Source organism: Neophocaena asiaeorientalis, unplaced genomic scaffold (assembly GCF_003031525.2).
Source record: "Neophocaena asiaeorientalis asiaeorientalis breed wild unplaced genomic scaffold, Neophocaena_asiaeorientalis_V1.1 scaffold438, whole genome shotgun sequence".
NCBI classification, from domain to species: domain Eukaryota; kingdom Metazoa; phylum Chordata; class Mammalia; order Artiodactyla; family Phocoenidae; genus Neophocaena; species Neophocaena asiaeorientalis.
Window position 1 is genome coordinate 2,028,809 of NW_020173491.1, and position 27,931 is coordinate 2,056,739.

The 27,931-nt window shown below is 57.4% G+C and overlaps 1 protein-coding gene across 13 annotated transcripts in view; it reads left to right on the forward strand.

The window, feature by feature from the left end:
- ADCY7 (adenylate cyclase 7) overlaps positions 1-27,931 on the forward strand; it is a 57,779-nt gene that overhangs the window by 21,735 nt on the left and 8,113 nt on the right. For 7 of the 13 annotated variants that reach the window (XM_024747312.1, XM_024747317.1, XM_024747311.1 and 4 more), the window contains 23 exons: positions 381-542; positions 1,390-1,539; positions 1,839-1,987; positions 2,999-3,110; positions 6,442-6,569; positions 7,966-8,124; positions 8,341-8,473; positions 11,579-11,770; positions 12,154-12,188; positions 12,684-12,767; positions 12,911-12,983; positions 14,252-14,349; positions 15,278-15,362; positions 15,758-15,883; positions 16,740-16,838; positions 17,855-18,048; positions 18,938-19,025; positions 19,394-19,549; positions 20,239-20,385; positions 20,970-21,074; positions 21,463-21,577; positions 22,188-22,312; positions 22,514-24,728. In XM_024747312.1, coding sequence (XP_024603080.1) covers positions 381-542; positions 1,390-1,539; positions 1,839-1,987; positions 2,999-3,110; positions 6,442-6,569; positions 7,966-8,124; positions 8,341-8,473; positions 11,579-11,770; positions 12,154-12,188; positions 12,684-12,767; positions 12,911-12,983; positions 14,252-14,349; positions 15,278-15,362; positions 15,758-15,883; positions 16,740-16,838; positions 17,855-18,048; positions 18,938-19,025; positions 19,394-19,549; positions 20,239-20,385; positions 20,970-21,074; positions 21,463-21,577; positions 22,188-22,312; positions 22,514-22,660 — 2,862 coding nt within the window. In that variant the 3' untranslated portion in view covers positions 22,661-24,728. Of the gene's footprint in view, positions 1-380; positions 543-1,389; positions 1,635-1,838; positions 1,988-2,998; positions 3,111-6,441; positions 6,570-7,965; positions 8,125-8,340; positions 8,474-11,578; positions 11,771-12,153; positions 12,189-12,683; positions 12,768-12,910; positions 12,984-14,251; positions 14,350-15,277; positions 15,363-15,757; positions 15,884-16,739; positions 16,839-17,854; positions 18,049-18,937; positions 19,026-19,393; positions 19,550-20,238; positions 20,386-20,969; positions 21,075-21,462; positions 21,578-22,187; positions 22,313-22,513; positions 24,729-27,931 lie in introns of those variants that run through there. The other 6 variants (XM_024747320.1, XM_024747319.1, XM_024747318.1 and 3 more) reach the window with 5 other exon arrangements.

Below are 27,931 nucleotides of genomic sequence, written 5' to 3' on the forward strand. Positions count from 1 at the left end.
CCGGTGAGCTGGGCTGCTGGGGGTGGCAGTAGTTACCGTTCCTGCGGAGGGAGGGCCGTGGGCAGTGGGCACCAGGCAAGAGCTCGCTGGGTCACGAGGGCGGCGGAGGCTCAGCCTCAGCCCCAGATGGTAAATCAGCTTGTAGGAGATGATGCTGGCTGGGCATCATTTTCTCCTTCTATCCTGTGTCTGTCGCTGCCTCTCGCCACACAGGGTGGGGGAAGGGGCCGACCTGAGGGCCGAGGGCGCGGGGAGGGGGGCGTAGCCTCAGAGTTCAGGCTTCCAGGGCAATCCCCGCAAGCTGGGGCTGTGGAGTGACCCCAGTTGGGCCCCGGGCGGGGGCGGCGTGGTGGCCGCGCTCACGACGCCTCTGCGTGCAGGTACCCTTCTTCCTGTTCGTGGTCTTCGTGGTGTACACGCTGTTGCCCTTCAGCACGCGGGGTGCCGTCGTGGCCGGGGTCGTCTCCAGCACCTCCCACCTCCTGGTGCTCGGCGCTCTGATGGGGGCCTTCACGACGCCCAGCGTCCGGGTAGGGCTGCAGGTGAGGGGCGTGTGGGTCTGGGCGCGTGGGGCCGGCTAAGGCCTTGGGTGGGGCTTTGGTTTGGGCCGAGGGCAGCCAAGGCTGGAGCGGGTGAGTTGGAGGCCTCGGAGACAGAGGTGTTTGCCGACGGGTGGCCTCGAGGCCGGGCTTCGTCCAAGTCGGCAGGTGCCCTGCCCTGCAGCCTTTTCTTTGTTGGCTTGGGGTCCCCGGAGGCTCAGCCCCTCCCTCGAGCCCTGACCCTCGGGCCTCCTTCCTGGGTCCAGCGCACTACTGCTGGGTGAGGCCCCGTTCCCGAGGTTTCGCTCGTTCAGCCCAGAGCCCCATCTGCACAGGGTCGGACGCCGCGTCTGGTGTCCTTTGCGTTGAGTGATTACGAACAGTTAGTGGTGACGTGCAGTTGTGTTTTCCTCCTGAGCAGGCCTGGTGTCTGGTCTGGGAGGTGGGGGCCAGAGCTCTGGGCAGCCGGCCTGGCCCTGTGCCTTCCGTGGCTGTCCTTGGCTCTCCCTCTGGGCTCTGTGAGGGGCTGTGCTCCTGCCGCCCTGGAAGCGGCTGGCTGCTCTGGTCTCTGGGGCCTGAGCCCCTCTGCACCAGGGAATGTCTGGCGGATGCTGAGACAGGCCTGAGTCCTGGTCCTGGGGTCACAGTGACCTACTAGGAGACCAATGAGTCTAGGAGACCAGTGAGTCTGAACCTGTCTCCCTGCCTGCCCACCCCAGGGAGGCCGCAGCCCGAGTGGGTTGGGAGGCCAGGGATCGGGGAGGGGGTGCCATCACCAGCCCACCAAGGGGGTCGGTGTCCTGGGGCACGGGCCAGGCCTGATGCTGAGCCCGCCACGGCCCGCCCGCAGCTGCTGGCCAACGCTGTGGTCTTCCTGTGCGGGAACCTCACGGGCGCCTTCCACAAGCACCAGATGCAGGATGCCTCCCGAGACCTCTTCACCTACACTGTGAAGTGCATTCAGATCCGCCGTAAGCTGCGCATCGAGAAGCGCCAGCAGGTGGGGACCCGCCTGGCCCTGCCCGGCCCCCCGGCTGTCCCCCGGGCCCCACGCCCTGCATCCTTTCTCTGAGGATGTGCTCACTGAACAGCACGGTGAGGCGCCTGGGGCACCCGGCCAGACACCTGTGCTGGTGTCACCCCGGGGGCTGCTGGGGACATGGGAGGGTGTGTGCCTGCCGTGTTGGTAGCAGGGTGTAGGCCAGCAGCAGTGGGGCACGTGGTGGGCAGAGGGGCAGGAGGGCAGAGAGGATGGAGACCCGGGGCCTGACGCCGCCCTGTCTGTGCCCCACGTGCCAGGAGAACCTGCTGCTGTCCGTGCTGCCTGCCCACATCTCCATGGGCATGAAGCTGGCCATCATCGAGCGGCTCAAGGAGCGCGGGGACCGCCGCTACCTGCCCGACAACAACTTCCACAGCCTCTACGTCAAGCGGCACCAGAACGTCAGGTGGGTGGCTGGCCGGGCCCGTATGCACCGTGTCTCCCAGGGCGGCCCCGGCAGGTGGCCCGCTGCCCTCCTACCTGTAGGCCCAGGTCCCAGCCCGCACGGGGACTGGGGAGAGGTAAATCCAGACCCCTCCCTGGGCCTCAGGCTCCCACTTGTTCCCCCGGGGGGGGCAGATTAGATTAGTATTGGGGGAGATCCACTGCCCCCTAAAATTGTCAAACTCTGCACGAATGTGACTGTGGGGAAGAAAGGGGTCTCTTCAGATGATTCTCAAAGGGGCACAGGCCCTCCAAAAGGAGATGAAGCCCCACCCAGGTGACCGCCAGGGACCCCCCAGTCCTGACACCATCTTTGACTGATTTGAAGGGGCTGCAGAACCTTCCTCAGCGGCGCTGACCTGAGTGAAGCACAGATGTGGGCGCTGTGAGCTCCACCCTGGTCCTCTGCCTGCAGGCTCAGCATTACCCCCGAGACTGGCCTGCTGCCTCTGGGCTGTGGATGGTCCAGACCTGTAGACTCAGGAGCGGGGAGATCTGGTGCAAAATGCAGCTCTGGCTTCCCAGCAAGTCTTAACCTCCCCGGGGCTCAGTTTGCTCGTCTGTAGAAAGGGGTTCCTACAAGGGCAGCGTGAGGACTAGATGTGTGAAAGCGCTGGGTGTGGAGCTCAGCTGGAGGGAGCGTGCAGTCACATCTTACCAGGGCTTTAGCTCTGAAGTCTGCGCAGAGGTGAAATCCAGGTATAGGGAAGGGGAGAAGTTCCCAGGTGCCCGAGAATCCACCTGTAAGGGCTCCATTCAGTCATCTGCGGTGAGGCTCTAAAGGGGTTGGGGGTTCCGGAGGGCCCCTGCAAACTGGGGCTTGCTTCATTTTCTTTGATGTGAAGCTTCTGGAACTTTAATCCTTCCTTATGGTGGGGGTTTCTCTCCCACCCCTGGCGGCAGGGGGCTCGCAGGGGTGATTGGGTGCGGGGCTCTTGGCCCTGACCCTCCTGCTGGCCCCCCCTACCCCCAGCATCCTCTATGCTGACATCGTGGGCTTCACGCAGCTGGCCAGCGACTGCTCCCCAAAAGAGCTGGTGGTGGTGCTGAACGAGCTCTTCGGAAAGTTCGACCAGATCGCCAAGGTGAGCCCACTGACCTGTGCTGCCTCCCCTCCGCTGATGGTAAAGTCAGGAGCCCTTCCCACCGCATCCACAGCATGTCCTGTGTCCAGCGCTGTGCTGAGATGGGTGTGGGGAGGCCTGGGCCGCATTTTAGCATTCAGTCAGCAAAGCTTTCAAGTGCCCCGTCGTCAAAGTGGAGGTTGAGCCAGGATCCTGTCCCGCAGAGTGTGAGGCCTCTGGGGAGACTGTCAGTGCACACTGGGGAATGCACTGGGCTTCACGAGCTTAGAGGGGCACTCCGGAAGGCTGCCTGGAGGAGGAGACGGCTCCATCCTCACTACGCAAGGTCAGCAGCCTCAGCCTCAGCTTCACCCGGGAGCATGGGAGGACTGTGGAATGCCAGGCCTCACCCAGCATCTGTCTCTTGACAAGATTGCAGGGCGAATAGTCTGCACATTAAAGTTTGAGAAACCTAAAAAGAAACTGAAGAGGAAAGGGAACAGTGTTATGGGCAGAGGGAACAGCATATGCAAAAACCTAGAGAAGGAAGAAAGCTCTGTGTGTCCATGCAATGAAAGTGGCTCAGTGTGAGTGGGACAGAGTGTGTTGGCGGGGAGCATGGTCAAAGGGTCAGACATTCAAGGACTTGAGGGCTGAGTTGAGGAGTGGGATTTGACCTCAGGACCCTGGGGAGCATAGCAGGTGCCAAGCAGGGAGGGCATTGGGCAAGGAGAGCCTCCAGGGTTCAGCCAAGGCAGGAGTCTGGTCTGGAGACCAAAGAGGGCTGAGCTGAGATCTCACTGTTTTGTCTTCACAAGCAACACCCAGCTCCAGGGGTGTGTGTAGGGGGCTGGGGAGGAGCCTCAGTTATTCATTAATTTACCACCTGGTCCGGGGACCTGCCGAGTAGCAGCCCTGGGCTGCCCTCAAGTTGCTCCCGGGCTACGTGCTATGTGGTTGGAAGAGGGGTACAGGGGGCAGGACTTGGGGGTGCTTATTTAGCCCAGCCTCAGGTGGTCAGGAAGGCTTCCTGGAAGTGGTAGCCACTGAGTAGAGACCCAAGTGTAAGATTTAGGGCAGTGGCTCTCCGTCCTGGCTGCGTGTTTGAATCACATGAAAAGCTTAAGTAAAACCCCAGTACCCATGCCCGCACCCATGAGAGTTTTTCAGAGCCTCCCGGGTGACTCCATGTGCAGAGAATCGATGGTTTAGAACTTGATGGGAACAAGTTCTGGCCTCGCACCCAATCTTGGGAGGGACTACCTCACCAGGAGCAGGCTCCACCTCAGGAGATGAGCTTCCCGTCACAGGAGGTAACCAAATTACAGTTGGACACCACTGGCCAGGGGTGCTCTGGAGAGCTGTCCCCTCTGGGTACTGTGGACTGTGTGACTCTGAGGGTCTGTTTAGCCGGGAGCCTTCCTTTAGGAGCTTCCTTCCTTCATGATTTCTCTGGTGTAGGTTCCTAGAGGTTGGGCCTTATGTGGGCCCAGGCTCCATCCTCACTACGCAAAGCCACAGCTGGCTCTTCCCTTGCCACAAAGCCAAGGACCTGCCCTTGCCCTTTTGGACACAGCCCGCTCTCCATGGCAGGCCCAGGAGGCAGCCTCATTTTATAGATGAGAAGAGGGAGGCTATGGCAGGTGCCAGTCTTCAGGCCAGAGTGTCCAGTCCCTGGGCAGACACAGCAGGCAGAGCTGGTCCCAGCCTTTTCTCCTATCAGCAATCAGATTCCAGAACTGTAACCTCCTGGTGAGAGCCAGGGCCTCCTCTCAGAGGTGTCTGCATTGCGTCTGGGCTCAGGCGTTCTCTGTCCCAACACACTCACACAACTCCTCCAGTTTGTAAGTCTCAGAGGCGCGGGGAAGAGCAGCCTGGGGAACGTGGCCTCCTGTAAATCCCTGACAGCGGGGCTGGATCCAGACTGTTACCCTGCGCCTGGCTCTGGAGGAGATAAGATAAGGGCAATGGTGCCCTGAGCCTGTGCCTGGGTGTCCCAGCCCTCGCCAAGCTTCTGCTGCTTTCTAGGAAAGCACTGTCCTCCCCAACCTCCGTTAGGCCATTCAGAACTCAGCATGTGCCAGACGGAGCACACCGGGAAGCAGCTGGCACACACTCAGATGGGTCATTGGAGGAGGGCTTAGGAAGGGGACTGCTCACAAAGGCCTGGCGGGTAGGGGACCTCGAGGGAGGGATGGGGCCTGGCCTGGTCATTGGCGCTGGGTGGTCACCCACAGGCCTGGTGGGCATGCCAGGGAGTGGGCACTGGATCTGGAGACAGAGGGTACCCTGGTTCTAGGGGCCAGCCCTCTGGGAAAAGGCAGGAGGGAGCTGGGGCAAGGCTTCACTGGAGCCCAGTAGGCAGCTTCTTCCTGTTCCCTTAAACCCCACCCTCAAGGCCTTGATATGTATGGCCACCTTTGCTAAGGGCTTATGGAGGGTCAAGTAGCTGCAGCACCACCTCAGATGGAACCTCAGACAGCCTACCTGGGCCTCCCCTTCCCCTCCAGGGGCATTTTTTTTACGTGACCCCACCCTCTCTCCCCACTCCCATCTTTCATCTCTGTTCTTCCCCCACTCCCCAAACCCTGTATCCCTAGCAGCAGAGTCATCTCTTGGGTTACCTTGACACCTGCTGACCCCATAGCTTATGGCACCTGCTGCCTCTCTGTTCTCATCCCTCCTACTCTCTCCCCTCCACCCACACTGACTGCTGTGCTATGTCTCAAACACCCTTCTGGCCTCAGGGCCTTTGCACATGCTGCTTCCGTCTGCCCGGACGCTCTTCCTCCAGATACTGGCATGGCTTGCTCCCTCAGTTCCTTTAGGACTTTGCTCGAATGTTACCTTCACTGGGTGGCCTTTCCTGGCCTCCTGGGAACTTCCTCTTCCTTCCCATTCCTCATTTTTCTCCATAGCACTTATCATGGGTGTCTACAGATTTTATTTATGTAGCTTAGTGTCCAGCTGTGCCACTGGCTGCAGGGATTGTTTTCTGTTTTGCTCACAGCTGTGTCCCAGTGTCTGGGGCAGAGCAGGGCACTCCGTAGATGCTCAAACATTGCATAGATGAATGAAACAAAGGTAGCGCCTCCCTAGAGACCCTCAGGTGGCCGCCCTTGGTAACACTTGCTTTTATCCCTGACACCTGCTTGGGGTTCCTCCTGCAGACCCCCCGTGTTCCCCGTCCTTTTGCCGGGCCCAGAGGCAGCTGCTGGTGGCTGGTGCCCCAGGAGAAAGCCCCTGGCCAGAAGAGAGCCTGGTTGACTCTGGAGGGTGTGGGGAGGTGGCCAGCATGCCTGCTCCATGGCCCCTGGGCCGTCTGCTGACCAGGCCTCCCCTTGCCCTGCAGGCCAATGAATGCATGCGGATCAAGATCCTGGGCGACTGCTACTACTGCGTGTCAGGCTTGCCCGTGTCCCTGCCCAGCCACGCCCGCAACTGTGTGAAGATGGGGCTGGACATGTGTGAGGCCATTAAGTAGGTACCACGCACAAGCCTAGGGCACTGGGGCCTGTTCCCCCGGCGGGCCCCTTCTGCTCCCCAAGGCATGCTGGGGAATGCATTGTCTCTGCTTTGCATATGAGGAAACTGAGGCTCCAGGGGCGCAGGAGGCTTACCTGGACCACTCAGCAGTGTGTTTGCATCCCTCCCTCTGGGCCCACTGGGACTCCGAGTTCCAGAGAGTCTCAGAAGCTCAGAGCTGAGGGCCATGAGGAGGGGCAGCTGGGCTCCGTTTCTCCGGAGGCTGAGCCTTTGCAGCAGCAGGGGAGCTGGCAGACGCAGCGTTGGACTCCAGGCCTCCGTCTCCTTCCTGTTCCCCCTGTGAAGACCCTAGAGTTGGGGGACTAGCCCTCAGCCTCCTGCGGCTCCTTGCCACCAACATCCCAGCTCCCCACAAGGCTCTCTGGAGCCCCGAGCAGCCGTGGTCTGTGGTGGTCAAGCGGGTGGCGGAGGGCCAGGCGGGCTTGGCCAAACGGCCCAGCGTTCGGGGCAGAGCCGGGCGCGCCTGGGCTGCCGGGCAGCGCACAGCTTCCGCGCAAACCCAGCTCCGGCTTGTCCTCCTGAAGTCTCACCAGAAAAAAACCCCGTCAGGGAGTCGGTCCAGGTCACAGGCTGGCTCTGCGTCACCGGCTGTGTGACCTCGGGCTGGTGCCACAGCCCTGGGGCTTCCTTCCCTACCTGGAGCATGTGGAGGTTGTGCGGGCCCTCCGCTCCCACTGGCTTTGACCCTGGCAGGCTCGGTCCGTCCCGAGCCCGTTGGCGGACACGTGGCACCGGCTGCTGCCCAGGCCCTCACGCACTTATCAAAGGGACCCGGAGGCCTGCTCGTGTTGGGGGTGCCTTGTGCCCCAGGGCACTCTGAAGTTGGGGCTCCTTGTACTAAGTGGTGCTGGCAACCCCCAGTACTCCCAGTTCCCAGAGATGGGGGTGTGTAAGGCCCCCCAGGGCTGGCCCCATGTTCCTTCTTTCTGCTGGGTTTGGGGCAGTGTCTGGATCCCTCTGCAGACTCCAGCTGGGGCTGCCAGGCAGGGGTAACACCCAATGATTGTATGTTAGGGCCTCCAGCAGGAGCCACCGTGACCAGTGACAGTTGGAATTCCTCCTCCTTTTAACAGCCTTTGAGCTTGGGGCGGCCACATCCATTTGCACACTCCTAGACATGGGGGGCTCATCCCCTTGCAAGGAGGCAGCCCCCTCAGGCTGAGAACGTTCTCTTCTGTGAGCTGGGCCTGCCCTGTTCCCATACGCTCCCCGCACCCTTGCTCTGCCCCCACCCCGTGCCACACCCCCTACCAGGGACCTTGAGCCTGTCCTAGGGTTCAGGGCCTGCCAGCAGCCCTGGCTGGGGTGGGCTGACGGGCCTCTGCCCCAGGCAGGTGCGGGAGGCCACAGGCGTGGACATCAGCATGCGTGTGGGCATACACTCGGGGAACGTGCTGTGCGGTGTCATCGGGCTGCGCAAGTGGCAGTATGATGTGTGGTCCCATGACGTGTCCCTGGCCAACAGGATGGAGGCAGCTGGAGTCCCTGGGTGAGGCTCAGCTGGATGGCGGTGGGGTCAGAGGTCTGGGGCTGACTCTGGGCTGCGGTGGTGGGGTATCAGCATGGGGTCAGAGAGGGAATCAGCGACCTGAAGGTGGGGGAGCCCGCCCGGGCTCCGGCCTGCTCAGCCCTGCCTGCTGTGCACCCCCGCGTGGGTGTCTGCCCTCGCTGGGCCCTGCTGCTGTCTGACTCTCGTCTCCCCCAGCCGGGTGCACATCACAGAGGCGACGCTGAACCACCTGGACAAGGCGTATGAGGTGGAGGACGGGCACGGGCAGCAGCGGGACCCCTACCTGAAGGAGATGAACATCCGCACCTACCTGGTCATAGACCCCCGGGTACGAGGCTCAGCTGCGGCAGGCTGGGGGGCGGCGCTGGGGCTGTGCTTGGGAGCAGGGCCCACGCCCGGGGCATGGCCCCCGTGGAGGGAGAGGTGGGGCCCGCCCGGGGTAGGAGGCAGTGCCCCGTTACTAGGCATGGTCTAGGCCCCAAGGGACAGCTTCTCTGGGCCTCAGTGTTCTGTTCTATGAAACGGGGATAACAACGGCCCCTACCTCAAGAGGAGAAAAAGCTAATCTGAGTGAAGCCCTCCCCGTCAACTGGGTGCATCATACACGTTCTAGAAACAATAGTCACTGTTAGTTTATTTTCCATGAGGTTGTCACTAATCGTCCAGATTTTCAGAAGACACGTTTTAAAAACACGCTTTGGATGGGAGTCAGGGAAGCAAGGAACGGCCAGGGGGCCAATAGGCGGGAGCCCCTGTGTGTCCTGGGCTCTGACCCGCCGCGTGCGCCCGCCCGGCCGGCGCCTCTAGGTTCTCGGTTGGCCCCACTCCCTTCAGGACCCCGTGGTGGGGAAGGCTGTGAGCCTGCTTCTGGGCCGTGGGCCCCGGGCCTGCGCCGGCAGGGGCCTTTCGCTCCCGCCCGTGGGAGGCCAGCTCGTCTGGGCCCTCGGTGAATCATCCTTGGGGCTTGCTCAAGAATGTCGGCAGTGGCTGGCTCCTTCCAGCTCCGTCTCACTCTGGCCTTTGCCGTCCTCGGGGCTGGCCCGCCTGCCGGTCTCTGGGGCATACGCGGGCCCGCCTGTGAGCCTCCCCCGACACCCTCGGGCTTCATCCTGCCGACATTCCCAGTGCGCCCTAGGTGGGTCAGCCATGCTGAGCGAGCATTGGGGGAACCCCTTCTGGTACCTTGGGGCTGCTCCCAGCCCACTATCGTGGAAACCACCCAGCCCCTCGCCCTGTCCCTGCAGCTCTGGGCCCCGCCCACTCCTCGGACCACCACCCCCTACCCCCCCCAAGGCTCTTTCCACTGCAGAGCCCTTGTCACTGCTGCCCCCTCCGCCCAGAGCCCTCTGTCCCAAATGCTGCTGTTTATCCTTTTTACTGTTTATTGTCAGTGTGAGTTCCACAGGGGCAGGCTCGGGGTGGGGGTCCCTCTTCTCCAGGCTTCAACCCCCGGTCCTAGGACAACGCCTGGTACAGAGCAAGGCCCCAGATAGCTTGTGAACGAGTGAAGCAGAGCCCTTGACCCCGAGGTGGTGGCAGGCGTAGTCCTGTAACCCACCCCGCAGGGCTGCCGGATCAGCAGGTATGACTGCGGGCGCCCAGTCAGACTCGTGTTCCAGATGAACAAGGGAGAAGGCTTTAGTACGAGTGTCTCATGCAGGGTTTACTGGGCACCCTGTCTTATCTGGCAACGCTACCTTCCCCCATCTTTGTTTAATTTTATTCATTCCCATAGTTGAAAATTCAAAAAGCATGAAGGGTGTGCTATAGAAAGTTTCTCGTGCATTCCTGTTCGCCGCTGGCACGTCCCCCCTGACGGGGACCCGTGTGGTGAGAGGTGTCTGTGCGCATCTAAGTAGAGGGGGAAAGACTCCTCTGGCCTCTTTGCTGAGCTGGCGGTAGCGCCTCCACCAGTGTGAACTTTGCTTCACCAGCGACGTAACTTGGAGACCTTGCCTTCTGCGCACAGAGACCGCCCTCATCTCTTCTCACGACTGTGCTGCGCACACCGTGCCGAGGCGTGGTGGGGAGGTCCTTTCCCAGCTCTGGCTTCTGTAGGCTTACGTGTGTGTGAGGTGCCCCAAGGGATGAGTGTCCAGAGGTGGCTGGTAGGGGGCCCGTGGCCGGTGCAGGTTGCAGGTGCCCTCCCTGGGCCCTGCTTCTCAACAGATGCGTTTTTGCTCAGAACTGATGGATCACCAGGACCCGTTTAATTTTTAGGGACAGTGTCTGGCTTCCCTGCCCTAAGAGAGAAGTGGCAGTGACCTTGAACTTGAAGAGCTGGCTGCCGTGTAGGCAAGAGTTGCTGACGGTGGAGGGGGAGGCAGAGAAATGTAACCTCCCCAGACCCCCAGGGCAGGTCACTCAGCACAAGGCGCAGCTCGCTCTCAGGACCCCGGGACTCTCTTCACAAGGACTGAATTCTATGCCATTCCCTCTGGCCTGGCAGACAGACATGGCTCAGAGTTTAAGAATGTTTCTGTCCTAGGAGGAGGCAAGAAGTTTCCAGGAAAGCTGCTGCCTGTGGCTTAACGAGTGTTTGTGGCAGTAGGTGTTGGTCTGTGTGGGTGTTCGTGGGAGCCGCCAGAGACTGGGACTCCTGCAGGGCAGGGCTGTGAGGGGATGAGAGGGACTCAACAGGCCTCGAGATGGCCCGAGCTTGTCCCTGGTGGCCTCGGGGGTCTTTCTCTTCCCTCCCCCTTTTCCAGTCCTGTCCGGCCTCGCCAGCTGAGGATGGTCCCAGGCAGGTTGTTGTTCTTGGCGGGGGGTTGGGGCAGAGGGCAGCAGGGCTGGGCCCCTCCTTCAGGGCCTGGCTAAGCCACCGTGTCCCTGGCATGGCCGCGGCAGGCTTGTGGCAGATACTGGACCCATGCTGTGGTTTGGGGGCTGTACGAGTGGAACTCCCTGGAATGCTGCCCCATGGGGAGCAGCCCTGGGTTGGCCAGCATTCCCCTTCCTCCTGGCTGCTCCCACACGAACGATGTGTGCTGCCACATGTGGGTGGGCAGGGCAGGATGCCTGTGGCTTCTTCCCTGGGTGCCATCTCCCTGGGGTGCGTCCACCGGGAGGGGCCGATGGGCCTTCAGACCCAGGGAGCTTCAGGGGCCAAGTGGAGCCTTCGGGCTTGGGGCCTGACCCCACCTCTTGCCCTGGGGAGGCAGAGAAGGGCCTGAGGGGCTGTGCACAGTTGTGCCTGCGGCAGGGACAGGGCCCCGAGCTGGGGCCTCCCCGGTGCCCGGCCAGGGAGACCACTGGGCTTCCCGCCAGTCCCCGAGGGGCTGCAGACCCAGCAGCTGTTTTGCCGTTTTCCCTTTTGGCCAGATGGGCCAGCGTTCTGGACAGCGTCGCGCTTCTGGGGGAGCGGGATGGGGGCGGGCCGTTCCCGTGCTGAGAGGGGAGGGGTGGGACAGGCCGTGTCTGCGTCTGCCCGCAGAGCCAGCAGCCGCCCCCGCCCAGCCTACACCTCACCAAGTCCAAGGGGGACGCGACCCTGAAGATGCGGGCCTCCGTGCGCATGACCCGCTACCTCGAGTCCTGGGGGGCGGCGCGGCCCTTCGCGCACCTCAACCAACGCGAGAACGTGAGCAGCAGCGAGACCCCTGTGCCCCACGGGCGGAGGCCCAAGGTAGGACCTCTCCTCCCAGAGAGCTGGGAGCAGGGGCCGCGGGCAGGGGCAGGAGAGCACATGCTACGGGTGTCCTTCCACTAAGGGTGTCCTTCCGGCCAAGCCTCACTTTCCGCACCTGCAGGATGGTTCCAGGCTCTGCCCTCCCTCGCTCCCTCCTGGGGCCCTTGGGGAAGTGAAGGCATTTGGAGAATGCTCCAGGGTGGCGGGGGATGTCCCTGGCCTCCTGGTTCTCCAGACCAGGTTCAGTTTCAGCTCTGGGTGCCTGCAGCTTGGACAGTCCTTGCATCCGAGAGTGCCAGAGATGATAGACCCAGACCGGTGAGGCGCATCAGGGCCCCTGGTCCTGGAGAATAACCGTCTCCCCCTCCCTTCCCTTCCAGGCCATTCCCCTACGGCGCCACCGGACCCCTGACAGGTTTGTGCCCTGTCTCCTGCCTCCCTGGCCAAGTCCTGCCCCAGTCACCTCCTCCAGGCAGGCTGCCCTGACCAGCCTCTGTCCAGGAGGGCAGCTCCACAAGGCCCAGCCCTGACTATGGGTTTCGCCATGGCTTGGGTCAGAGTGTTTTTAGGAACCAAAACTTCACAATGATCGAGTGGCTGTTGTATACCCACCCTGTAGTGGGGTCAGTGGGGTTGGTGTGATGGAACCCTGGGGTTTAGCGGAAGAGACCTTGGACCGGGGCCTGGGGGGTCTGCCCTTTGCTTCTGGCTGGGTGATGCTGGGCCTTCGCTTGTCCTCTCTGGGCCTCAATGGGACCCGCCTGTCCCTCCTCCATCCTGCACGAGGCTCTGGGACCTCCTGCAGGCACCTGGGAACCCCACTTGGGTGAGTCATCTCGTCCACACCCCTGCCTCTGGGCAAGTAGATGTAGGTTCCTGGGCTGATGCCGTTGCGGGTGTCTGATTCCAGAAGTGCGTCCCCCAAGGGGCGGTCAGAGGATGACTCATATGATGATGAGATGCTGTCAGCCATCGAGGGCCTCAGCTCCACGAGGTGAGGCTCCGAGACCTGTGCTCGCCTTGTGCCTCATGCCCCGTGGCTGTGTCCGTGGTGCTGCCTCCTGAGGGTGGCCCCCCACGCCCTCCCCCCGACTCCTCCAGGCGCCACTTCTCACTGCCTGTGTCTCCACCCCACAGACCCTGCTGCTCCAGGTCTGATGACTTCTACACCTTTGGGCCCATCTTCCTGGAGAAGGGCTTCGAGCGAGAGGTGAGGACCTCTGAGCAGCCCCAGGAACAGGGGCAACAAGGCCTGGGGTGGGGGGCGGGTGCTGGCCACAGGGCAGCCAACACCCCCAGAAGGTCTGCTCAGGGAGGGCGCTGGGGAGTCGCTCCAGCTGCCACTGGGGTGAGGACGGGGCTCAGTGCAGCCTGTTTGGGTTCTCTTCTTATTGGCCTCGCCCCTGCACCTGACACCCCCGTTAGTGCTTCCCCGACTTGGGTTTGGGAGACTTTGCTCCCTTCAAATGCCAAACCTCAGCCAGTGCTGATAGGGGCCAGCGTGCACCTTTGGCTCTGCACGTTTTAGGAAAAAGCCCCCCAAACTCAGTATCAGTTTGACGGGGCCTGACCGGTTCCCCCTTCTGGCTGCCGTAACACCATGCTTGTGTCCCACTAGTGACCGTTCACTTATTTTTCGAGGGTCTGCTGGTTCTGGCAACGTCCAAGGCACGCGTGTGTCATTCTGCCCTCACCTGCAGGCCAAGGTGGGCGATGGTACCCATGTCATGGACCCCAAGGTTTGGGGCGTCTTGGCCTCAGGTGTGGCCTGAGAGAGTGACCCAGCCCATGGCTCTCTGGTGCTGGGACCTCTCTGCTGCTTCAGCCTCCAGGACTGGGGGTCTCCCTGAGTTGGGGGCTCCCTGTGTGGGGAGCTTGGGGTCTGGAGGCAGGTGTGGTCACCAGGAGAGCCGCCTGGCGGGTCACCTGCTGGCTGTGAGACCTGGACAGGCTGCCGGGCTCCCTGAGCCTCGGTTTGCTCATCTGCGGCAGGAGCCCTGTGGGCTGAGATCTTGAGATGGTGCTGGGTGTGGCGGGGCGGGCAGCACAGGCCCCCCGCCCGACGGCTTGGGGCTCAGGCCTGGCCGTGCTCCTCGGTTTGGGGTGAGAACAGAACCCCCACTAGCCCCAGTCGCAGCAGCCCCAGAGCTCCCATTTGGTTCTCGCCCACGGACTTGGGCTACGGGCTTTACAGGGACCTTGGAAATGAAGTCAGAGACCTGGGCGGGGTGGGGGAGGGGAAGGTATCACCTCTAAATATAAAAGAGAGACTGCAGAATGGTAACAGATGAAAATTGTTTGTTCGGTGATGATGTAACAGTCAAGGAGGGGAGGAAGTCAGGGAGGGGGTGTAAGGCTTTTCTTAGAGATGATTAACTCGAGCCAGGGTGGAGCCCAGGAGGGGTCAGAGCAAGTAGCCTGCCCCGCGGGCAGGGCCTCAGCCGCCCGGCCACCCCTCACAGTCTCTGTCGCCCGCAGTACCGCCTGGCACCCATCCCGCGGGCCCGCTACTACTTCGCTTGTGCCAGCCTTGTGTTCATCTGTATCCTGCTCGTCCATGCCCTGCTGATGCCCAGGTCAGTGGGGGGTGGGCCGGATGGTCAGGTACACTGGGGTCAGGCTAGGAGGGGTGGTGACCTTGCACATCCCACCAGAAGACCCGCAGGAAGGGGCTGGCTGTTAGAGTTAGTACCTTTAGGCGTCAGAGCCCCAGAAACTGGACCTGGCACCGTGGCCCCCATACCTGGAGTTGCCAACGTTTAGTTTTAGCGTTAGTTGAACATGCTTGCACGCTCAAGCCGCAGGCCTCCCCACTCCCAGATGCCTCTCGCCTTCAAAGTCACCTGTTTTCTGTGTGGCCCTTCAGGCATTTCAGTGTTTTGAGACTGTTGCCTTAGGTGTTTGGAGTCCTAGAAGGGCAGACTCCTAAAACCGTAGCTGCTACCACCTCCCTCTTAGGTGTGGGAAATTGAGGCCCGGGGGGCTTAATGCCTTATCCAGGGTGTGTGGCCAGTACACAGGAACCGCTGAGATTCACGCTTCTGCGAAAGGGCTCTGTTGCTGGGGGCGGGGACAGGGGGCTGAGGTCACAGGGAGGTAGGAAGGTCAGCCAGTTGGAGGCTTCTGGAAGGGTAGTTAGGCCAAAGGATCCACTAGGATCGTGGTTCAGGATGTGCTTAATAAAGACGAAATAGGGAACGCTTTTCGATGGTGCTTGTGTGCCGGGCAAGAGTCTGAAGGCTGTATAACCAGTTATTTCTTGTATACTTGGCCCGGAAAGTGGGGCGTGATGTTGACCTTGGTCCTCGTGTCTCGGCCAGGCCTTGTGTGTTGTTCGTGGGGCAGCTGGACCACGGTGTGCAGTGTGCCCCTTTGGCTTGAGTGCAGAGTAGCCGTTTGGGAGGGGGGAGAAGGTGAACTGAGGTGCTGGGGGTGGGGAGCATGCCGGTGGCTTGGTCCCGGGCAGGGGGTCCCCCAGAACTTAGGTTTTCCCTTCCTCTCCAGGATGGCGGCTCTGGGTGTGTCCTTTGGGCTGGTAGCCTGCGTGCTCGGGCTGGTACTAGGCTTGTGCTTTGCCCGTGAGCTCTTGGTGAGTGGGGAGGCCCCTGACTGGGCGGCGGGCAGGCCGGGCCCACCAGGTGTCGGGGCTGTGGTGGTGCGAGCCCCGGCCCCGTGACCCCTGCCCCTCCGGCCTGGAGCACGGTCTGGAGGCTTCTCCCAGGGCTCTCCGTCCTGTGTGCTAGTAGTCCGCGAGCGGCTGTGGCTGTCCCCAGCCCCAAGGGTGGGGCTGTCCCTTCTGTCTATGCACCACACGTGTCCTGAGCTCTGGGCCGGGCGGGCACAGCACCCCTGACTGCCCAGCAGAGCTCTCAGAAGCTCTCGCTCTGCTGGGCCTTTGGGCTGTGGGCCCCCGGGCCAGGCCTCCTGCGGGCTCTCCCTCCACCTCGGGTGTGGGTGCTGGGTGATGACACTGTGATTCCGCAGAGGTGCTGCCCAGCCCGGGGCGCGCTCCGAGCCATCTCCGAGAGGGTGGAGACGCAGCCCCTGCTGCGGGTGTCCCTGGCCGTCCTGACCATCGGCAGCTTGCTCGCCGTCGCTATCGTCAACCTGGTGGGTTCTGCGGCGGGGACGGCAGGCCTGGCAAAGACCCCTCAGGCCGTGTACGCTTCCGGGGAGGAGGGAGCAGTCTTTGACCCTGGGGACCTCCGGATTCTAGAATCCTATAATCCTGTTGCCTAAAAGCCCATCTGGTGTGACTGTATCCAGAGCCCTGTGAGGTTCCCGTGGCGGCTCTGAGCTCCTCACCCTGTGTTTGTCACATGAGGACTTGGGGGCCCCCAGAGTGTTCACGTGGCCGACCCCACAGGGCCACCACGGCGTCCTGACGTCCTGACGTCCCGGTCTTTCTTTCCTGCCCCTGAGGAGGTCCTGTCTCAGCCTCTCTGAGACCCAGTCTCCTCACCGGGGATGAGCAGCCCTGGGTACAAGCTGGAGGGGACGCCTGGGCCCTGCTTCTCGGGCCGGGCTCGTGTGCTTTGGGCTCAGACAGCACTTGTCCCACCCGGTCCTCCCCCGCTCCGACATTTAGAGCCAGAGTCTCTCCCATCTCCGTGTCCTCTGCACTAGGGACTCTGTGACCACCTCCCTCAGCGTCACCTGCGGAGAAGGGGGCTCACTGAAAATGCTGCTCCCAGCTTCTGCCCCCGCCCCGAGTCAGGCGCTGGGGTGGCGTCCCTGTGCCTTCCTTGGGCTCCCTCTTCCCGCAGTGAAGCCGCCAGCTGTGGTGGGACGTCGGGGGCACAGAGGCTCCGGCCAGGCTTAGAGCCGGGCCTGGCAGGAGATGCCCATGGCGCTCTCGGAGTCCCCGGCCCTGCCCTCTGCCCGCTCCAGGTCCCCAGCCCCGCTCAGCCGGGGCAGACCCTGGAGCCCCTGGACCACCCCTCACAGGGACCTGTCTTTTCCGTAGCCGCTGATGCCTTTCCCGGCCCCAGGGCTGCCCGGTGGGAACGAGACGGGCCCGGGGGCCGTGAGCAGCTGGGAGAGGACCCTGTGCAAGCTCCTCCCGGTGAGTGTGTCCCTCGGGGCTCCTGGTGCCCTCACTCGGACTGTCCCTGCGTGCTCAGGACACACTGAGCACTGGAGCCCATGGGCATGGAAGAGCCGAGTCCCCCCCCTCCCAGGCGAGGCGACAGAGCAGGGCTGGGTGGGGCTAAGGGGTCCAGGTGCTGGCGCCTGGGTCCAAGGCGAGAGGGTGGGAGCGCCCTGCGCTGGTGGTTGTCTCCTGACCACGCTCGTCATGATCTCCGCTTCATGGATGGGGGAGTGGTCACGGGGAGGCCGACGGATTTGCCTCATAGGCGGCGGAGCCAGGACTGGGCCCAGGTGGGCTGACACCAGAAGCTGTGCCTGAAGCACCCTCCCGCACAGGACGAGGGACTTGAGGGGGGTGGTGGTGAATTTGAGCTGGTCTCTAAAGGGCACAGAGGTTATGGGACGGGGGTTGGAAGAGGGGACAGCGAAAAAAAAGCCAAGGCAGGTAGTGGGCACAGTAGGTTTCAGGTGGTCGTGTCACGGGGAGGGGGTGGGGGAGGACTGGGAGATGAAGCCAGAGGTAGGCTAGATCCAGCTCCAGTGGAGCATGAGTGCCAGGGCGAAGAGCTTGGTCTTTATTCTGGGGCAGTAGGGAGCCACAGCGTGCTCTTGAGCGGGAGAGTAACATGGGCAGAGATGCACTTTGGGGGGCACCGGCTCATGGCAGAACTCAGATCGCTGCCTGGACCTTGTCACAGCCTCCCCAGCACGTGCATTTTTATTTACTGCGTTTCTTTTTCCTTGAGTTCACTTGCCATAAGTGGAAGTAAAAATATAGTTAAAAACAACATAATATAGAAAGTTTTAGATTCCGTTGCCTGCTCTTTGTTAAGGGAGGTCAGTGAGGCAGGAGAGTGATGCTGAAGACACACTGGATCTTCGTGGATTCCTCTGTGGCTAAAGGTGTCCCCCCCTTGGGTGACCTCTGATCCGGGAGGTGCCTCTTGGTGACGGGAGATGGTGGGGTGACCGACGTCCCCGTCTCCCCAGTATTACACCTGCAGCTGCATCCTGGCCTTCATCGCCTGCTCTGTCTTCCTGCGGATGAGCCTGGAGCTGAAGGTCGTGCTGTTGACAGTGGCCTTGGTGGCCTACCTGGTGCTCTTCAACATCTCCCCGTGCTGGCAGTGGGACTGCTGTGGCTACAGCCTGGGCAACCTCACCAAGACCAATGGCACCCTCAGGTGGGCCTCAGACCCCACACTGCCGGGACCCCTTGCCCACTGCCTGTCTCGACTGTGGCCCATCGTAGCACTTTTTGTCTTGTCTTAGTGTCATTTCAAACTAAGGTGCTTTTGCATTCACAGTCCCCTCTGGACCGGACACCTTGTGGGCTGGACTGGCAGGTGGCATGGTTTCCGCTTTACAGAAGGGGAAGTGATAGGCTCAGGCCCTGGGTCTGCAGCACTCAGAGCTGAGTGTGACTCATTTGCAGGGGGTGTCCCTGGTCCCAGGAGGCCACCTGGGTGACCCTGTCTCTAGGCCAGCCTGGGGGCGGGAGGCGGAGGCTTCAGCTGTAGCCCAGTCCCCTGCTTTGCGCCATGTCCTGGGTCTCCAGAGCTCTGGAGAGGGCAGTTGGCTCTGGTCTCTTCCCAGACTGATGCGAGGGGCTGGCGTGTGCGTGGTTCGGGGGGCTCTGGGCCTCAAGTGGATTGAGGAGCGGGGGCCTGGCTCCCCTTGAACTAAAAGGCCGGAGCCTGGGGACCCAGAACTAGGTGTGCTCCCGTGGATCTGGCTTGCACCTGCACATTGCTTCTGCCGACCTGCAAGGCCTGTGGCCGCTCCCCTGCCTGCCTAGAGTGCTTTCCTTCAGACTTCGCCATGAATATCCCTTGAGACCCAGGTGTGAGCTCAGATGTCACCTCCCTGTCAACTGTACGTCCCCCTTTTCTTTACAACTTGAAGCGTCCTGTTTGCCAACCCCGAGAATGTGAGCTCCAAGGGCAACGATCTCCCATCTTGTTCACTTTCCCGTGGGCTGGCCCTGCGTCTGGGCCTCGTGCCATCCCCTGAATGTGGGGGGCTTTGGACGGAAGTGGCAGTGACGCCTGCCTTTCCCCTCATATCCGGCAGCTCCCCGTCCTGTTCATGGGATCTGAAGACAATGATCAATTTCTACCTGGTCCTGTTTTACACCACCCTCATCATGCTCTCCAGACAGGTACGGCCCAGGAGGCGCCCTCTGCGTCCCTAGCTCTACCTGGCTGCTTGTACCTCTTTCTGGAGAGGCCGGGGGTGGGGCTGGGGCTGCCTCAGATTTGGAGCAGCACACAGGACTGCAGTCTTTTGGGGACCTCCGGTCCCCTGGGTCGGGGTCCTGGGCAAGTGTCCTTACCTCCCATCAGGACACGAGTGACATTTAATCCTGTGGGTCACTTGGCTGACTGGGGAGTGGCTGTTGAGTTGGGGACGTTTGCCAGGGGCACAGGCTGCAGTGCTGATGGGCCGGCTCCGTAGCCCCCAGGGTTACGAGTGCGCTCTGCCCTCGCTCACTGCTGCCGGGACACCGATGTTCCCTTCTGTCTGCAGATTGACTATTACTGCCGCTTGGACTGTCTGTGGAAGAAGAAGTTCAAGAAGGAACACGAGGAGTTTGAAACCATGGAGAATGTGAACCGCCTTCTTCTAGAGAATGTCCTGCCAGCCCATGTGGCCGCCCACTTCATTGGTGACAAGTTAAATGAGGTGTGGGTGAGAGGGGGCTCGGTCACTAGGACAGGGAGACTGGGTACAGATGCAGTCCCGTGGAGGGACGTGCTATAGCTACAAGGTGCTTTCTGCACTTGGTTTCCATGGCTCTAGGCCTCACTGATGCGCCCAGGAGACCGTGTGTGGTGTTAGCTGTAAGAACACAGGCTTTGGATCGGAGACTAGGGTTCAGGTGTGATTGTGGACAAGATCTCTCACTGCCCTGGGCCTTGATTTTCACATCTATAAAATGGGGCTGATAGTACTCGGCTGGCAGGACGGTTGCAAGGATCAGATGTCCAGGTATTTGCAATCTGGACCATCTGTTGATGAAAACATGCATTTTTACCAATTCTGTGTAGCAGAGAGTTTTTTTATCTTTGGAAACTCGGGCCCAGTGGGCATGGATCCCAGGCCTTCTGTCACCTTCTGCTACCCACGGGTTCTCAAGCCCAGCTGTACAGACCCAGGGTACTTGAAGGAGCCCCAAACCAACCTGAGTCTGACCCTCCCCGACACATTGATTCGGAATCTCCTATTTTGTAACGGCCCCCACTCGAGGCCCATGTTCAGCCAGCATCTGCTCCTGGAGCGCAAGGAATTGCCTCCCGTCTGCTTCCCCCCGCCACCTGCCCCAACGAGGTCTGGTGGCCACAGGGTCATGTTTCTACCCACCCCCAATCCAGGACTGGTACCATCAGTCCTATGACTGCGTGTGTGTCATGTTTGCATCCGTGCCGGACTTCAAAGTATTCTACACGGAGTGCGACGTCAACAAGGAAGGGCTGGAATGCCTGCGCCTGTTGAACGAGATCATAGCTGACTTTGATGAGGTAAGACCTCCCTCCACACAGCCTGGAGAGGGCAGGGTGGGGCCGGGGGCACCCTGCGCCCACTGAACACGTGTGCTGCGGCGCCCTTGGGGAGAACACATGGTACACAAATTATAAAACGTACCTACACGTTTGCTTGTTTTGTCACAATGTAATTTATCTTCTCTGTGAGGGGCAGCTTGCTTAGGTTTAGGTTGTAGAACAGTCTGATTTCCCGCTAAGCCCATGCTAGCAACCTGTTTCAAAGGAAGTCGCTCAGTTTGGGCTTAACTCTTAGCTGCAAATAATCGACATTCCTGTGTAGATACTGTTGGGCGGGGTGTTTGCTCCTTCGCAGGAATGAGACCAGATGAGAATGGAAGAGACAGGGAATGTCAGGGAACAGAGCCGAGGGAGCAGCAGGGAGAGAACCCAGAGGCTGTGTCCCCACCTGTGCGGAGGTGTGAACTCAGGTGGGAAGGGCCCCGCATGAGAAATGTTTGCATTAGGAGTGGTGGTGGGAGAGAATCCTACACCCTTCTCAGAACCTGGGACAGGCCTGGGCTGCAGCTGTGTTGTATGGCCTGCTTCCTTTCGTCTTATAGCTGCTGTTAAAGCCCAAGTTCAGTGGTGTGGAGAAGATCAAGACCATCGGCAGCACGTACATGGCAGCTGCAGGGCTCAGCATCCCCTCAGGGCACGAGAACCAGGTACCCAGGCAATCTGGTGGTCTCATGTCCCAGCCCCAGATGCGGGGAAATTCAAGACAGCCCCAGACCGACACCTCTCTGTGCCCCCTCCTTTGAGGGAAGGGCAGAGGAGCTCATGGCTCAGCCTGAGGGAGCCTTTTGGTGGAGGGGTTGGGGCAGGCGGCCCCTCACCAGGAGGGGGGCTTAGGTGGGGGAGCAGGTCCTAGACCCTCTGTGGAGGAGCCTCGGTACACCTCTGCCCATCAGTGGTCCCCCATGGGTTTCATGCCCAGGCTGGCACACAGCGCTCAGCAGGTCAGGGTGTTCTGGAGCGTCCGTCTGACAGCCGGTGGAGGCAGGAAGACGGGGTGTGATTGGGCCTGGCCCCACGGAGTGCTCTGTCCTGCAGGACCTGGAGCGGCAGCATGCCCACATCGGCATCATGGTGGAGTTCAGCACCGCCCTGATGAGCAAGTTGGATGGCATCAACCGGCACTCCTTCAACTCCTTCCGCCTCCGAGTTGGTGAGGTCCTGGGAAGGCGGGCTGGGCCTGAGCTCCGGGTGGGGCTGTGCAGCTCCCGCCTCCTGGCAGATCCACTCTCAGTCCGGTGTATGCTGCCGTCTGCTATGAAAAGTTTTAGAAATCCCTTTCTGATCTTAAAACCCCAGTGACTGGGTAATAAGAATTCTTTGCCTACTATTTATGAAGTTACCCTGGCAAGTTTTAAGTAAACAGGAATGTATCACTACGGGGACTGGAAAGCCCAAATCCCTGGCTGTAAAGAGGTGACCTTGAATACATTGAGAACAAAGCAAAATCATTAACCTAAGTAGTCACTGTTAGCTAACAGGGTCCGTGCTCAAAGCCCATTTACTGTTCAAGAGATTAGTAGATACAAGAAGTGTTAACAGTGGACTCAGGTTTCACATCCAGCACAGTCTGGAAAAGAACTGCCCAGGGAGCGCTCTCCTCCCATCCCAAGTACCACCTCCTGTCAGACTCAGGAAGCACCCTTCCAACCTTCATTGCAGTTGTTCTGTCAACGCTTTCTGTGGTTGTCGGGTGGATTCTGTGGCCTTATAAGCCTGAGGCTTTGCCTCTATGATCTGCTAACTGCAAACATGTTCTTTAGGCATAAACCATGGGCCCGTGATTGCTGGAGTGATTGGGGCACGAAAACCTCAGTACGACATCTGGGGAAACACGGTCAATGTTGCCAGTCGAATGGAGAGCACTGGAGAACTTGGGAAAATCCAGGTAAAAGCTCACCTGGGGAAACCTGTGCCCAAGGGGGAAAGAACTTCCCGGAGGTGAGGGAGCCTGGGCATCAGTCAGCTGTGGGATTCTAGCCACAGAATTCTTGAGGGAAACCAGACCCCGTCGGCCGATTTCTCTTCATCCCTCCCACAGCAGATTTTCTTTCTGCTTCTGAAGACACAGGTTTCTTTTCCTTTTCAGGTTACTGAAGAGACGTGTGCCATCCTCCAGGGACTCGGTTACTCTTGTGAATGCCGCGGACTGATTAACGTCAAAGGCAAAGGCGAACTGCGCACTTACTTTGTCTGTACGGATACTGCCAAGTTTCAAGGGTTGGGGCTGAACTGAGGGCTTCAGGTAGGTGCAGAACGTGCTGGAAGCCGATTTCCTTCCCTGAAGCAAGCCAGGGGGAAGGCTCAGCCCCACGTCGGTCACAAAGGCAGTCCAAGGGTTTGGCCATTACCACCCCTAGCAGGTGGTTGTGCATGGCTTCCTTGAACTGGCACTAGAGGATTTCTCAGCTTGAGGCGACCACCAAGCCTTACACACAGGCAGCCAGAACCTCTGTGCTGCCGGGAGTCTGCAACTTGGCCTCCAGCACAGCAGGGAACAGCTCATTTGTGAGTTTTAGACCCTCATCCCCCCAGGTGCTGTGGATGAGACCTCAGAGCATGACCTGGAGGCCCCTGCCCACCCCTACTCCCCCTTGGCCTGTGAGCTGCACAGGCGAGACTCGTCTTTCTTTTCTTGTCCAGGATGGGTGGAGACTCCTTTCTCCCCAGCAGAACAGCTAGAAGAGTCCACGTTTCTCATACAGGCATTCTGGTAGAGAGTTGAAAGGGTGCTCGTTTTAAATCTATAAATGGTTTCAAGCAATTGGGAGAAAACCCCCCAGTGGTCACTTCTTACTTCTTGTCATCTTTGGTATGTGTCTGTTTTAAATGGATACATTGTTAATGGAGGTATTTCTTATCCTTTAAATGACTTCTGAGATGCTAGACAAATTATCTTCTCTGCAGCGTAGTCTCTGCCTTTGTAACCACTGACACGTAAGTGGGACCACTGTCCAGTGTGAGCGTATGAGATCAGCTCAGCTGTGGGATGGAGCTCAGAGGAATGCGGCTCATAGCAGGAAGGCAAGGAGTGTCACAGCCTTGGCTTTGAATCAAACAACTTTGAAGCCAGAACTCTGAGATTAGGTTTAGTATGAGAAAAGCCTAGAAAATAAGGTGTAAGCTCTTAGCCCTTCCTTGACGACTCATGCATTTTCGAGCACCCGCTGCAACCTTCCACTCTGTCTTAGCTTTGTACTGGACAGGAATGGAGTCTGTGTGGAGAGAAGCTGGACAGCCTGCAGTTCTTCCTTTCCTTCAGTCCTCATAGCTAGCTCTGAAGAGCTTCAAAACTAAGAGCATCTACTCAGCATCAGCACGTGTAGAGGTTCCTGTATCTGGGAGGCCAGCCCTCTCACAGGCGCTCAGATGTCCTTGTTCTCAACTGAATGAATCAAGGCAAGGGAAAACGCCAGGTCTGTGAGGTGGTGTCTTACGGCACTTTAGCTCTAAAAGAATGGAAAGAAGTCTACCTATGTTGTTTCAAGGTGAGGAATAATAATAACCAGACTGCCCTTTCCGTTTTCTGAACTGACGTCATTGCCTCATAACCACGGTATCCCTGGGGTTTCTGATAAATACAGCTGAATTTCACTATCTAGCAGGAATTCTTAGCCAGAAGTCATCCATGAACTCCCCTGAAATTATACAGAAAACCTTGCATACGCGAGGCTTCAGAAGATTACACAACGTTGCAGACAGGTGACTGAGCAGCCAGGTCTGCCTGGGACGGAGGGCTGTGGGGTGAGCTGGCACCCCAGCCACGGGCAGGGAGGGGACTGAAGCCCAAGCTGTTGCCTGCTGGTGCCGTGTCTTGTTGGGAGCTGGGTGGGCTAGTGGCAGCTCTGATGCTCCGCATGAAACTGGAATAGGTAGGAATAAATCACAAGAACTTGCTGGCCTAAAGGAATTTCATTGTGAAAACGCTGGTAAGGGAAATAAGCCGTACTTAAATTGCCTTTTTTACACACCAATTCTTCATCTAAGTACTATGCTGAAATCTATACCCTTAAAATCAGGAGTGACCAGGGCTGCTCAATAGGGCTCTCCTGGGAAGTCAGGAAGGTTCTGTCATGGAAATGGTGTAGACACACATCAGTGTGCTGGGCCTCTCTGAGGTGGGCATACGTCTGCTCTTGCAATATGCAAATTACTTTCTTCCTCTGGCAAAGAAATCCCAGTTGGGAGTTTTAAAAAATAATTGGTTACCATGTATGTATTTTTCTTTCACTGTGCTCAGATAAGAATATTGTTTTGAGGTTTTGTTTTGTTTTGTTTTTGCGGTACGCGGGCCTCTCACTGTTGTGGCCTCTCCCGTCGCGGAGCACAGGCTCCGGACGCGCAGGCTCAGCAGCCATGGCTCACGGGCCCAGCCGCTCTGCGGCATGTGGGATCCTCCCAGACTGGGGCACGAACCCGTGTCCCCTGCATCGGCAGGCGGACTCTCAACCACTGCGCCACCAGAGAAGTCCCTAAGTTTTGAGTTTTTGATGATCAGATCATAGTGTGTAACTGACCATAAAAATCACTTAGTTATTTTTCAAAAATTTGTTTTCCAATTACCAAGTCATTTCTTCACAGGTGTCATTTTGCTTTATGACAAGTATCTTTCCTAACACTGATGTTCTCTATGGGTCAGGGACCTGCTTCAGATTTCTACTGAGGTGGCCTCACTGATGCTAGTGAAAATCACACCTGAAGTTTTCTGGTTTACTTATTAAGAACATTTCCTAAAAGACAAGATCATTAACCACTGTATACATTGTGTATATGTACAGAAATATGCTTTGAGAAAGTACATGCAAATGACTAGGGGTTATTCTATATACTGAATATTTATAGACCTGTAACATTTGTTTCAAAATGTTATAATTTCATTTTTATAAAGCACCAGTGTTTCTCCTTTGTTTAGCTTTTCAGAGATTAAATTAGCAATTTGGAAAACCTGATGTCCTAAGGTTTTTTTTTGTCAGTTTTTTTTTTTTAACATCTTTATTGGAGTATAATTGCTTTACAATGGGGTGTTAGTTTCTGCTTTATAACAAAAAGTGAATCAGTTATACATACGTTCCCATCTCTCTTCCCTCTTGGGTCTCCCTCCCTCCCACCCTCCCTATCCCACCCCTCCAGGTGGTCACAAAGCACCGAGCTGATCTCCCTGTGCTATGCGGCTGCTTCCCACTAGCTACCTACCTTACGTTTGGTGGTGTATTTATGTCCATGTCACTCTCTCACTTTGTCCCAGTTTACCCTTCCCCCTCCCCATATCCTCAAGTCCATTCTCTAGTAGGTCTGTGTCTTTATTCCCGTCTTACCCCTAGGGTCTTCATGACCTTTTTTTCTTCGATTCCATATATATGTGTTAGCATATGGTATTTGTTTTTCTCTTTCTGACTTACTTCACTCTGTATGAGACTCTAGGTCCATCCACCTCACTACAAATAACTCAATTTCGTTTCTTTTTATGGCTAATATTTCACTGTATATATGTGCCACATCTTCTTTATCCATTCATCTGATGATGGACACTTAGGTTGCTTCCATGTCCTGGCTATTGTAAATAGAGCTGCAATGAACATTGTGGTACATGACTCTTTTTGAATTATGGTTTTCTCAGGGTATATGCCCAGTAGTGAGATTGCTGTGTCATATGGTAATTCTTAGTTTTTTAAGAACCCTCCATACTGTTCTCCGTAGTGGCTGTATCAATTTACATTCCCACCAGCAGTGCCAGAGTGTTGCCTTTTCTCCATACCCTCTCCAGCATTTACTGTTTCTAGATTTTTTGATGGCCATTCTGACCAGTGTGATGATATCTCACTGTAATTTTGATTTGCACTTTGCACTTCTCTAATGATGAACGATGTTGAGCATTCTTTCATGTGTTTGTTGGCAATCATCTGTATATCATCTTCTTTGGAGAAATGTCTATTTAGGTCTTCTGCCCATTTTTGGATTGGGTTGGTTTTTTTTTTTTGTTATTGAGCTGCATGAGCTGCTTGTAAATTTTGGAGATGAATCCTTTGTCTGTCAGTTGCTTCGTTTGCAAATATTTTCCCCCATTGTGAGGGCTGTCTTTTGGTCTTGTTTATGGTTTCCTTTGCTGTGCAAAAGCTTTGAAGTTTCATTAGGTCCCATTTGTTTATTTTTGTTTTTATTTCCCTTTCTCTAGGAGGTGGGTCAAAAAGGATCTTACTGTGGTTTATGTCATAGAGTGTTCTGCCTATGTTTTCCTCTAAGTTTGATAGTTTCTGGCCTTACATTTAGGTCTTTAATCCATTTTGAGCTTATTTTTGTGTATGGTGTTAGGGAGTGTTCTAATTTCATACTTTTACATGTACCTGTCTAGTTTTCCCAGCACCACTTACTAAAGAGGCTCTTTTCTCCACTGTATGTTCTTCCCTCCTTTATCAAAGGTAAGGTGACCATATGTGCGTGGGTTTATCTCTGGGCTTTCTAAGCTGTTCCACTGATCTATATTTCTGTTTTTGTGGCAGTACCATACTGTCTTGATTACTGTAGCTTCGTAGTATAGTCTGAAGTCAGGGAGCCTGATTCCTACGGTGTTCTGAATTTAAATGTTTTCTTGGTCTTCGGGAACTTACCTTATTAGCTAAGTAGATCTAAAGTTTGAGTCGGTTACTGCCTGAATTATGTTTGAGAGACAAACTCTAAAAAGACTTGATAAATACATATTTGGACTGATTCTTTAATTCTCTTGGCATATGATTTCAAGTATGTTTTTGAAAGATTAGGTCATCTTAACTCTCTTGAGAGATTCAATTTTCCTTCACCCTACTTGTTAAGTGTTAGTTTTCAAAGTCAAGAAAATAATAAAATACCTTCCTGCCCGGATGTTTTATAGAAGGGCTCCACGCAGTCTGAGTAGGGTCTTAAGCTTAATTTGTTCACTGAACTAGGCTACAGTCTAGTGCCTGGTTATAGAAGAGGACCACATCGTTGTCTCCTACTTAAGTAATCAGACTGCTCGGGCACTTGACCTTTGCATTTCAGGTAAAAGTAGATGAGTATTAGTTTAGGGTGTATGGCAGAAGCATAGGTAACCTGTGAGAAACAGTAAATAGAAATGTAAACTTTCCTTTAAGCTTGGTGATTTCCTTATGTATTCATGGATGATTTAGTTGGTTATCTTACTTGGCTTATCCTTTTACTGTAGTTCCAAATAACCCTCTGACAAATGGCAAAAACAAACCAAAAAGGAACACTAGACAAGTCAGTGCTATGAAACTCCTGATATGTTCTGTTTGTTTTGTTTCTGTGGTGGTGGGAAGCCCCTAATCCTTCTACATAAGGACATCATTCCCAACAGGTATACAGGGGACACACTAGTAAATTCTAAAGTTATTTTAAGTGTATTTGTTTTCATGGCATAACAATGGAAAATCTCATTGGATGGGGATTTTAAAGAGTTTCTCAGTCATGGTCCTGCCTGTGAAACATAAGGAAGTAGCACTATCACTGCTCTGCAAGAACTTTGCCCAGGTCC